Source organism: Gigantopelta aegis, chromosome 4 (genome assembly GCF_016097555.1).
Source record: "Gigantopelta aegis isolate Gae_Host chromosome 4, Gae_host_genome, whole genome shotgun sequence".
NCBI lineage: Eukaryota > Metazoa > Mollusca > Gastropoda > Neomphalida > Peltospiridae > Gigantopelta > Gigantopelta aegis.
The window spans coordinates 84,209,238-84,222,249 of NC_054702.1; the positions used below are offsets into that span (position 1 = coordinate 84,209,238).

At 36.6% G+C, this 13,012-nt stretch overlaps 1 protein-coding gene across 1 annotated transcript; it reads right to left on the minus strand.

Moving 5' to 3' along the window:
- Positions 1–547: 547 nt before the first annotated feature.
- LOC121371257 lies at positions 548–8,443 on the minus strand. Its single transcript, XM_041497007.1, has 2 exons — positions 7,787–8,443; positions 548–2,772 (listed from the first exon to the last, which is right to left on the minus strand). The coding sequence occupies exons 1-2, from the start codon at positions 8,251–8,253 to the stop codon at positions 2,724–2,726; spliced, it is 516 nt and encodes a 171-aa protein (XP_041352941.1). The 5' UTR covers positions 8,254–8,443; the 3' UTR covers positions 548–2,723.
- Between the last annotated feature and the right edge of the window lie 4,569 nt (positions 8,444–13,012).

Sequence of the window (13,012 nt, forward strand, 5' to 3'; positions counted from 1 at the left end):
TGGAAGAGGAAGCGGTTACTGGCACACGCTTATAAAGTGAAAAAAAGTCGATACATTTTGTTTATCTATAGCCCATAGTCTTTGTCCCCCCCCCCCCCCCCCCCAATGATGAAATACACTTTTTTATTTCTTTGAGTTTGTTTGCTTTTGTTTTGTTTTCCCCCCCCCACTTTTTTTTGGGGGGGGGGGGGGGTGGGTGTTGCAGTTGCGAAGCATAAAAAGAAAATCTCATGGTATTGAGCGAAAAGTTAAAATAATAGTCAGGCTTTTGGACAGGTGTGCATATTAAGTGATATATACACATGCATATACATGTATATAATATATATAAGAAGGGTCCAAGGGAATATTTGATATTTGTTAAATTTTAATGTTTACAACTCTGCAATCGTAGAATATTTATACCTAAACAAGCAGAATGTACCAATAAACTTTTAATATATATATATTATAGCTATAAATAGTACTGTATAGTCGCATGCACGTGTATACACTAGTAACTATTTGCAGTGGTGCAATAAACAAGACACAAAACTCGACAAATGTGAAGACATTATAATATATTTCAAATGAATCCTCACAGCATTGGTTTATTATGTAGACCAACCTCTAAAACAAACATAATAACTTGAACTTGTATATTTCAAAAGCTTGTAAACACAAACAATATGTATAAATTTATTTGAAATAAAGTGCCCACAAATAATTAATTGATATTTGTGAACCAAATAAAACTACAAAAGACGACTATAAAATACGACAACAAAATAAAACTACAAAATAAGACTACAAAATAAAAGACTATAAAATAAAAGACTACAAAATAAGAAAATATAAAAGCATTCAATACTGTTGTAAACATTATATTAATACTGTTACGGTATGCAGTTTTTGGTTACTCTAGACATTTCTGGTGAGGGGTTATCTTAATATCCTTTACCTACATACTATATAGTGAATACTACATGAGTGGCCGTTAGATACCATTTAAGCCTATCTCACGAGTTGTTTTAAAGCACATCTAACGAATTGTAAGAACAATGGTATCTAACGGACACGAATGTGGTATTATATGTCTTACATAACCTTAAACACAAGGTTTAAAATAAATTTAAACGTATTTTCCAACTAAAACGTATTTACATCCTCGGCGTTTGCAGCTAACTTCCGTCACAGAGCAATCAGTTAACGTATTCGTCACAGTGTAATGAATTTCGATCGTGCTTTTTGTTTTTGTTTGATGGTATGACTGTTTCGATCTGGTCATCACCAAGTCATGTCTTTAAATTGATATCACACATCATACGTGTGTTATTGGTGTGTGTTATCATAAATAACGAATGATGTGGTCATAGTAAAAAATTAAAAAAAATAGAAGAAAAAGACAATTTTCCCCATAAGTTGAATTACGCTAACATGTATTATATCTGTGATAAGCTATCCTACAAACACCAACCGACCAAGATATTACACCAATCCTCTTTTTAAAAACATAAACTGATTGCATACATCTATCAAAGAAACACTGGGGGTCCGGGGCACTTCCGAGTTCGAAGGAATGGGTGCGCACCTCCAGCAGGCCCCTAGATCTGATAATTTCTCGAACAACCCATATATAAATCATGGTACGAATCTAAGCATTGATCATGCAGTTATACATTCTTTGTGAAGTATACATAACGAAGTACAACTTCTGATCACAAAGTTCTAGGACTAATTAAAGCATTTATTTCAAAGATTGATGTATGTATGTATGTATGTATGTATGTATGTATGTACACACATCAGTATTGTAAGCTGTGCCCTTCAAGTTGATCTCTCACAGATGATATGAATTTGTCCCAGCGCCCCTGCCACTTTCGGAAGAAATGTTGGACGTCTTCCATTGTTATCCAACTGAGTTCTGCCGTCACATTATTATGTATGGTTGGAATGTCATCAAATATCTTTCTTTTCAGTTACTATTTTATTGTTTCGGAACAGAAAACACTCATACGGGGCAAGATGTGTGGTATCAATGGAATGGTTTCTTATTCTTTCTTTCTTCTTCTTCTTCATCTTCCAAAAATTTAAATATTTAATGTAATCAGCAGCGGGTAAAGGAGAATTGTCGTGGTGCAGAAATCATTAACCATTTTTCCACAGCTGGCGGCTATTTCTTTATCCTTCAATCGAAATAAGACTTCTTTTTACAAAGGGCCTGGCTGGCATTTTGAGCATAATACTGATGTACACGATTCGATGAAATAAATGCTTAGTCTTAGAACTTTTCAATTTACCCATGCACAAATTACAGCGTTATATTTGTAATTCAGTGACTCTGCCGACATGAGCTGGCAAAACATAAAATAACGAAGAAAAATATTATCAATAGATAGTTGCGTCAGTGCACATTATACGAAAACATATTTCAGAAATCGTCTCATATTAGCAGCTGACATTATTCACTACATCTCCGTGGTTATTTGGTAGATCTACGTTGTGTTTTACCTCTCATATCGTTAAAAGTAATCCATATACTTCTATAGAAACCATACATCTGTACTTTATATTTACAATTTCATATTTCCATGTAATATGGATCTTCTTTATTATGTATAGATCTTGGTATTTTGTATTGTATTTTTTATAAATACATCTAATATTTTTAGATATATTTTTAAAATGTACAGTTCTTGTTCAATTAAGTTGACTCCTCTTTGGTTCTCAAGATAGGGTTTTGTTTAGTAGAGTCTAAACAACTTGTCTGCTATATGCATGTCATCCACGTACCTAAAAAAATAATTAAAAAAATAGAATACAGGTTTTTTAAAATACAGAGCTTTATGTGTATATATGTTACAGTCAATCTGTGAAACCAGTCATTACACGTAATGCCTAAACAAATCAATCATTTCACAAAGTGCCTGTGACCGCCAGGCAATACGCGAAATGACTGAAAATTCCAGGCATTTCACGAAATGACTGAAAATCATGACCAGCCATTACGCCAAATGACTAAAGTGCTATCTATAATACCACACCACTCAAGTCCTAATGTAACGCTTTATTTAAATTCAAATTAAATCATTTCAGAAGTTGTACATGAAGATGAAGTTGAATGTTACCAAGTAGTCCGTGTCAAATCATGAAAGTAACATATTGGTATAGAAAGGTCACTTGTTTTTGCACACAAGGCTACCATGACAACGGCTGGAACATTGAATTTTGGTTTTGAAACATTTTCAACGATTGGACTCGCATCTCTTAGGACCAGCACAGTTACACCTAACATATCCCTGTCCCTGTCTCCCACTTGCAGTGGTATGTTCTAGGACGGTTGGTAAATTGAATACGGCAGATATAAGACCATCCTCACTCTGCCATCATGTACTGGTTGCAACAGAAGAACTTATGGGAATGGGAACTGTTTTTACGTGCCCATATCCAATGAAGGTTCAGGCACGCCTACCCCGGACTTAGCCTCTGACTTCGCCAGTGACCAATTCCGGCATAGGATGTGTGTGTGTGTGTGTGTGTGTGTGTGTGTGTGTGTGTGTGTGTGTGTGTGTGTGTGTGTGTGTAAGTTTGAGGTGGACGAAATTTTGAAAATTTTAGTAAGTTGGGAATAACCATGTCTGGGATCAATTAGAGGCCAAACCAAAAATTAGACTGCTCATCCAAAGTTGAAGGTGATTGGAGCAATTTAGACGGACTGCCAAAAAATAAAAGGTGCCAGACTGTTTACAAAAAAATAAACAAACTTTTTGAAATGGCGGCCAAAAAAGTTAAAGTCTGACAAAGTCCATACTCGCGGAGGTGAAGGAGGTTGGTAGGTTGGCGCTGCCTAAGGTGTACCGATGAAGTCGGTGACGTCAAGCTGTGGGAGGTACTGCCGGTACGCGGAGGCCGCTAAAATTCTGGCGATGGGACGGTAGTCTTTCCCCGACGCGGTGATATAATCCGGTCCGGCGGATGGTGACGCACATTGCGTTTCGTCCCTCCTGCAGCTTGACGCGATGAAAGGCATGTATAATACATACGCATACGCATACGCATACACATGGATACGCATACACATACACACATACATACATACATACATACATACATACATGACTTGATAGCTCAGAACGTAGCAAGTCTACAAATTGCGAGCGATTCGGTGTCATAGGTTCGAGTCCAGGCAACGGCATGAGACAATTTGTGAGGCTAGAAAGGATTTAATTACCCTCTGCATCAGTGCGTTAATGTCTATGTATGTAATAGTCAAATCCGAGATACATACACTATATATATATATATATATTCATACATCAATACATGCATCAATACATACATACATAAAAAAACATACATGCATGCATGCGTATGCATGTATAAGCACTGTTTTATGCACGTAAGCGGGATTTACCGCGTAGCTTGTAGGCCCCATGCATATGGTTGAGTTAAAGAGCATCCTTTTTATGGATGTCTCGACAGTTCATATCATATCTATGTATGTAACAGTCAAACTCAACATACGCTGTGTTCCGCCTGAATAGATCACTATCACTAGTATCAGGCTTATAAGGCTTAAATTACATACGTATTTGATAGTGCAGATGTTTTGCTTATGTAATTAATGTATATTTATGTTATTGTTACTATAGATAAATGTATATTATGTTTGCTCTGCTCATATGCGGGTGTTATGCAAATGAATTATTCTTATTCTTATTCTTACAATATATAAATATTCATACATCAATACATAAATACATACATACATACATACATACAATGGATGCATCGATAGCTCATAGCGCATCTTGCTTAGTCTCGCAATTTGCGGGCGATTCGGTGCCACAGGTTCGAGTCCCAGCAACGGTATGGGACAATTTGTGAGGCCAGAAAGGACTTAATTATCCCCTGTGCCAGTGCGTTAATATCTATGTATGTAACAGTCAACCTCGACATACATACAATATATAGATATTCATACATCAATACATACATCAATACATACATCAATACATACATACATACATACATACATATGGTTGAGTTAAAGAAAATTCCTTTTTATGGAAGCTTCGATAGCTCAGAGCGTATCGTGGTTAGTCTTGCAATTTGCGGGCGAATCGGTGCCACAGGTTCGAGTCCCAGCAACGGCATGGGACAATTTTTGAGGCCAGAAAGGATTTAATTATCCCCTACGCCAGTGCGTTAATATCTATGTATGTAATAGTCAACCTCGACATACATACAATATATAGATATTCATACATCAATACATACATACATACATACATACATACATGCACGCACGCATGCATGCATGCATGCATGCATTGCATGCATACATGTATAAGCTTTTGATAGTGTAAATAGACCACGGCCGTAGCTAGCTAGAAAAAAATGTTTGTTATCATAAAATCAATATGCGTTACTACCCCGCCGACCCCCTTCGAGATGACTGGATTCGTCACTGATTGTACATAAACTATAGTCACACGGCTGTGCATGCTCGATACCCGGGACAATACCACGGACTGGGAACACGGCGTCCTACAAGGTCGAACGCCGATCGGGTACACCGAGTCAGTAACAGCCGATATATCATTCTATAAATACTGGTCGAAAAAAACACACAGACAAAACGGCTACAACCACTTCGATAAGGACAGCGAGTCTTTGTTGATACCGATTACAAGTGAAAGGAATGTGGAGAGTATAAATGCATTACTTGGATGTGTAACCGCCTGGGAAACGCATAATATAATTAATCATTATACTGAGCGTGCTGGGGTGTCGTTAAACATTCATTCATTCATTCATTATACTGAGTGGCGTATATTATATATTTCACGACTGGTATATCAAAGGCCGTGGTATGTGCTATCCTATCTGTGGGATGGTGTGTATAAAATATTCCTTGCTACTAATAGAAAAATGTAGCGGGTTTTCTCTATAAACTTATTTGTCAAAATTACCAAATATTTATTACTTGAATGTGTAACCGTCCGAGAAACGTATAATATATTGAGTGGCGTATATTATATATTTCACGATTTTTATATCAGAGGCCGTGGTAAGTGCTATCCTATTTGTGGGATGGTGTATATAAAAGATTCCTCGCTATTAATGGAAAACTGTAGCGGGTTTCCTCTCTAAGACTATATGTCACGGTTACCAAATGTGTCATATACAATAGCCGATAATTAATAAATCAATGTTCTCTAGTAGTGTCATTATACAGAACACACTAACTTTTAATATTATATATTTAAAAGTCGTTCTAAGATTTGAAGTCAGGTGCTTGAGCAAAAAATAATGAAGTAGGGGGTCTAGACTGAGGCGAGCGAAGTTTGTAGGGTGATTCGGGTCATGCTCCCCTTGCATATATATATTTTTATAAAAATTGCTTCGAGCAAAGTGGGTTTCGACCCACAACCTTTTCCCCTTGCATACACGCCTGGAAGTCCAATGATTCATAAAGTAAAAAAAATAAAAATAATAATAATAAAAAATATAAAAACCCAAACACCAACCAAACATGTAGCAAACAGAGACACACACACGCACGCGCAAATACAGACAAAGAGACAGATAGACAGGCATTTATACATTCACACACATGCATGCATAAATACATAAATTTAAGTGATCCTGCAACAAAAGATAGACCCTATAGAATGTGATAATATACCTAACAATATTTTTCTTTTTGATCGTTGTTGCGTGAATCGTATGTCAGTGATCTAATTATACTATCGACATATTACGATCAAGATACCAAGTTTGATAATTCTGCCTTGTAGAGAGAAAAAACACACAATAACGAACGGAAAAATACACAGCCTGCGCCATAATACATAAGCACAATTAATTTTATTATTATTATTATGAATAATTGTTTTAATTAATTAATTTTAAAAGATTAATGTAAAGATTATGTCTTGAACTACAAGCCCATAAAAATGACAGCCATATAATATCATTTACTAGCAAAAAAGACATAAATTATATTTTTAGTATGCACTGCTTAGCGCTTTGGGTGTTCTGTGATTCAGACTTCCATAAACATGAAAAAAATAATTAAGTTCATTTCTTAAATAGTTAAAATATTTCAAGATAATTCTTGAGCTGACTAAACTACCATTTCAAATGCCTTAAACTTAATTCCTTATTTTCAAGAAACATAAAAAGTCATCTTCTATTTTCCAAAAGTATTAATAAAAATGTTAACATCTGGATGTTTCATATTGGACACCTGTATTGGCCCTCGGGCGTGTTGAATCCAGGTATTGCCTCGGGTCAATGCAGCCATCCTTGGGTCAATACAACTGTCCTCGGACAAGGCCAATATGCATGGAAACACATACTTAATAAAATATAGTTATTTCCGTGCAATTGGCTTGTAGTTCTGCACTCACTTAAAGGCGCACTCCTTACATTTGAATATAAAAATCAATTAATACTTTTACAAGTAAAACAAAAATATACAATTCAGTTGCTCATGAAAAGGAAAATAGCCTATCAGGGCCGTACCCTGATCAAAATCATGAGGAGCACTACTTTTTATAAACAAATGAGAAACTATACAAATTAAACCCTGAGTTGTGGATGCTATTTTCTGGAGTAAAAAAAAAAAAAGTGAGATTCTCAGGGGTGCAACTGCACACCCACACCCCCGTGCCACCCCCGGAGGGTACGGCCTTGCCTATACAATTGCTTATGAAAAGATTTTACGGTTAAATCTACTGTCAAAAATGATTACCTCTCTTGTTTCATTAGTTTAAACATGTTTTGAAAACATACTTACTTTGTCATTGGGCTGTTAACTGTTGGGTTTCTGCGTTTGGGCCTTGCGGAGTAAAAGGGAGGGTAACCCAATCCTGTCCCCCATTTGGGGGGACCGACTTTGAAGTGTGGGCCTTTGGAGGGTAGAATCTGCCTAAGAGTTGACCACTCCTCTGAGCGAGTGCACGGACTAGACGCATATATGTAAATACCGTCCCGCTGAAGGTCCCTGTCGAAGTATCTGAGCGGCGGATCCAGTCCTACTGGCACAAATTGCTTCTGGACAGGGGGCAGGTCCCTGGGGACTACCAGCTTGTGTCGGGGTGTTGGAGCTGTGAAGCGGAGATCAGTTGGGTCGTACCTTTTCGTCACCCACACTACCTCCGGTTCGGGTGGATTCAATCGGTTTTCGCGTTCTTTCCTTTCTTTTAAATATTCACTGTACGAATGTTGGTATGCCCCGAAAGCTCCCATGCTCAGATGCGCCATATTGGTACTGTCTTGTCGCTATGGACAACTTGCGACTGGCACGTCCGCCGAATGACGTTACGATCTGCGTTCTGGAAAGTGGCGACAGGGGGTGTAGCTACCTTGAAAATACCTGCGCAGATCCGATTATGTTTGGAAATCAGGACTGTGTATGTACGGCGGTAGACAAATAACCTCGGTATTATCAGTGCTAAGCTTTCAGATTACCACTCGACAAAGCCAACAATGGAAAGAAATATATGTTAATATGCTACGTGATTCCATTATTTTACGATCCCCCGACAAGCGGGTTGTATATTATTAGGCCTGGATTATGTAACATAATATAATACAGGAATCTCACACTGAGAGTGGCGTAAGCAATTAGCATGAAAATAACTCAACAATACCAAGGGACGTACCCAGGGGGCACGATGGATACAAGTCATACACGTTCCCCAAAATAAAACATGTACAAAATATAAATAAATAAATAAATAAATAAATAAACACAATTAAAAGACAAACAAACATATATATATATATATATATATATATATATATATATATATATATATATATAAAATAAATAAATAAATAAATAAATAAATTACTAACTAACTAAGTAACTAACTAACTAAATGAATAAATGAAAGTCGTAATTTACATCTCGGGACGGGGCGTAGCCCAGTTGTAAATCGCTCGCCTGATGTGCGGTCGGTCTGGAATCGATCCCCGTCGGTGGACACATTGGGCTATTTTTCGTTAAAGCCAGTGCACCACGACTGGTATATCAAAGACCGGTGCTACCCTGTCTGTGGGATGGTGCATATAAAAGATCCCTTGCTACTAATGAAAAATGTAGCGCGTTTGCATTCTAAGACTATTTGTCAAAATTATCAAATGTTTGACATCCAATAGCCGGTGATTTTTAAGCAATGTGCTCTAGTGGTGTCGTTAAACAAAACAAAACTTTTATTATCATTATTTTTTAATCCACATCTCTTTCAGAGGAAGATACCTTATTTTTCTCGACAAGGATATTTCCACAATTGGATTTTCAGGACATTTTGACGTTCGGTGTGGAGAATGTACCACCCAGCACCTCCTGTAGGTCCGCACCTGCCTTTTGCTAACGATTAACATTGTGTGCCTACGGTCGTTACTAGCAACTTAAGTTTTATTTTCTGTTACCACAACCTCCTCCACCCCCACCAATGTTGATTTGTTGTGCGTGAACCTGTACTGTAAGTGCTATTGAAGTTTGTTATTGTACTGCATTTATATCAGCATATTATTAATAAAAATGGATTGTAGTGGTTTGAGGGTACACGCTGGCTACTGTTATTAAAAGTATTAGTGTGCTAGTTGCCTATTCATCACCCAGGAATGATCTGATTAGCAATTGTGTAAATATCAGTAACACAATAACCCAATCCAAAACATAACTCATGGGTGATAATGTCATTAATGTATGAGTGTGATATCTGTGTGGGTAAGCAAATAGGTTTCAGTCAGAATACACCATATAAAGTGATATGTTCCATAGTAAATGCTCGTATTCAAAATTCTTTATCATCAGATTTGAACACGTGTACACGTTGTTAAAGTACAATCTCGAGTATATTCGCTAATGTGGGTAACATAAAAATTTACTATTCCTCATTCAAACATTCTGTTTAAGGGAGCTGGTTAACTGTTGTATGTTTCAAAATGTTAAAACATGACCCGTAGATAGCAAAATCAGCTATGTATGGTGAAGCACGAATTTAGCTTTCATCTAATACTTAATGTTTTAATTTCACTAGATATCATTGTTTGAAATAGGTAATAAGTATACTATTAAAGTCTCAAATGTTTCATATTCCTAAAGTTCTTGACAAATGATTAGTAACATTCCCACGATGGAATTAAAAGAGAATACTACACGAGAGGCCGTTAGATACCACAGAGTTGTTTTAAAACGTATTCAACGAGCGAAGATAATATGTTTTCGTAAATTGTATGATATGATTGAAAAGTAAATTTCAACATTGAACCAGACACACTCATTAATATATAGTAACAAGCACTGATATTTCAAACAGGAAAATGTATTTAATATGTAATATTAGTGATTGTATTAGTCAGAAACGTGTTATAATGGCCGCCAACGTTTGGGCTCATGTGACTCTCGCTACTATGAGAACTCTCCTATATATAACCTACACAATAACAAAAAGAACATCAGATGTGAGGAATTAATATTCCGAACAAGAAAGGTCAATTTCAGCGAGTAATAGGTTCTACTGCACAATATTGAATATTAATCAACACTATATAGGCTTATTGGCTAATACATAATTTTAGGGATTCTAGCGATTACCGGTGTCACGTGGGCACACACTTTGTGATTTTGCTGTACGTCACTTCAAGAAAGTCCCATGCAGATTCGTTTCGCATGGAGGCGTCGGGGTTTTTTCGTGTAGCGTTGGTACTTGTTAACAACATGTAAGTTTAATGTCATGACTGTTCTCGAAAATAATCAAACTAAAGCTTTGTGGTATCAGATTTAGACATAGTAGCCCTACAACATATCAATAAGGGGATGGCTACAGGTTAGGTATTTCTGAAAGGATATTAAGGTGAAAGAATGAAGGAATGAATGAAGGAAGGAATGAAGAAAGGAAAGAAATGTTTTATTTAACGTGGCACTCAACACATTTTATTTACGGTTATATGCGTCGGTAATGAATGAATGAATGAATGAATGAATGAATGAATTAATGAATGAATGAATGAATGAATTAATTAATTTTAAAAATTAATTAATTAATTAATGTTTAACCACACAAAAATACATTGGTTATTGGGTGTCAAACAATAGTACAAATATGCATGAATTGATGATCAACATCAATATATAATTAAAAATACAGTGTAAAGAACTGTGCAAATTATAGATATCACAAGTACATGTATATTGAAGTTTCGAGTATATAAATATCATAGGTACGTATATTAAAATTTTGAATAAAAGTGAACATGTAAAAATTTCAAAATGTGTGGAGGTTGGAATCGAATGATTCCATTACATTATAAATAAAGTTCTGTTCTGTTCAAGTATGTGTGACTGATGCGAACTATTTCATTCGTCCTGCGCCGCCTGTATGAGGATTGCCACTCTTCCAAGACTGACTGACAGAACGAAGCTTGCCAAGTTGAGAAGATATATTGGTTAATATCATGTTTAATATCAGTGCAAGGCACACCAACCCTGACATGAGGCAAATCCAACTTGGCAGCTCTGTCTGGGCTCTTAGTAGAATACGATATATTTATTAGCAATAGATAAAACAAAAACACAAAAAAACTTTCGTATCAACATCCCAATTAAGGGATGTTCCAGCTTTATAGTTTCTGAGACACGAAAGTGAGCTCATAAAAATAATATACATTTATTTGGATTCTATAGAATCCTTAATTTGTTCAGGTGCTTTATGCCGAATAAGGCAGTCTCATAGAAATTATTGTATCTGATGGAAGAACTGAAGTACAAACCACAAAATTCCCATTCTGTGATCCATTAGCCTGAATAATAAAATACATATCTGCAGTTTGATTATGAAAATTAATGAAAGCTATATTTTAAAACAAGATAATGTACGTAGTATATCGATTAACCAACGGAATAAATCAGGAAGTGGTCAAACGCTTGTATTTTGGGCAACGTACATTTTTGTACTCATTCTTCCGTTAACGTTTAATGTACAGTGATTTCTCGTAGACAGCATAGCATTTTGTTATACGTTTGTTTGTTTTTGTTTAATAACACCATTAGAGCAGATTGGTTTATTAATCATCGGCTATTGGATGTCAAACATTTGGTAATTTTGACATTTGGAAGGAAATGTTTTATTTAACGACGCACTCAACACATTTTATGTACGGTTATATAGCGTCGGACATATGGTTAAAGACCACACTGATATTGAGAGAGGAAACCCGCTGTCGCCACTTCGTGGGCTACATTTTTCGATTAACAGCAAGGGATCTTTTATATGCACCATCCCACAGACAGGATAACACATACCACGGCCTTTGATATACCAGTCGTGGTGCACTGGCTGAAGCGAGAAATAGCCCACCGACGAGGATCGATCCCAGACCGACCGTGCCTCAAGTGAACGCTTTACCACTGGGCTACGTCCCTCCCCCTATTTTGACATTTAGTCTCAGAGAGGAAACCCGCTACATTTTTTCATTAATAGCAAGGGATCTTTTATATGCATCATCTCACAGACAGGATAGCACACAAAAATACCCAATGGGCTCACCAACAGGGCTCGATCCTGGACCGATTGCGCATCAGGCGAGCGCTTTAGCAATGGGCTACATCCCGCCCATATATCATTTGTTTTGCAGGAATCAACTGTAAAGTTTAATTTAGCACTAGACGAATGAATATTTACACAAAAAGTACTTTACCACCCACGAATATAACTATTTTTTAGCATTTATTTCATAATATAAATGAACTGTGCACTAGCTTCGCTTTTATTATTTGTTTTAGGGCTATTCTGTGGCCGATTACCATACAGAATGCAACAATGGTTTTACTGGAATAGCATAGATTAATACCGGTTGGCCTATTATTTCACTGGTGCTTTAAATGTTCCGTAACAGTTTAGTTACCTATAGAACCAAGTATTTATAAACTTATATTTTTGAATGTGTGTGTTTTTCCTGGACAGAGGAGCCGGTCAAGGCCAACACCTGTGCCCATGACAGGCCTGCACTG

Bases quoted from the DNA above. Each gene is read 5' to 3' on its own strand.
- LOC121371257 (XM_041497007.1), bottom strand. From the start codon at position 8,253: ATGGCGCATCTGAGCATGGGAGCTTTCGGGGCATACCAACATTCGTAC. The intron at 2,773-7,786 runs GTAAGTATGTTT...TTATTTTTTTAG, and splicing joins GTTAACAGCCCAATGACAAA to GTACGTGGATGACATGCATA.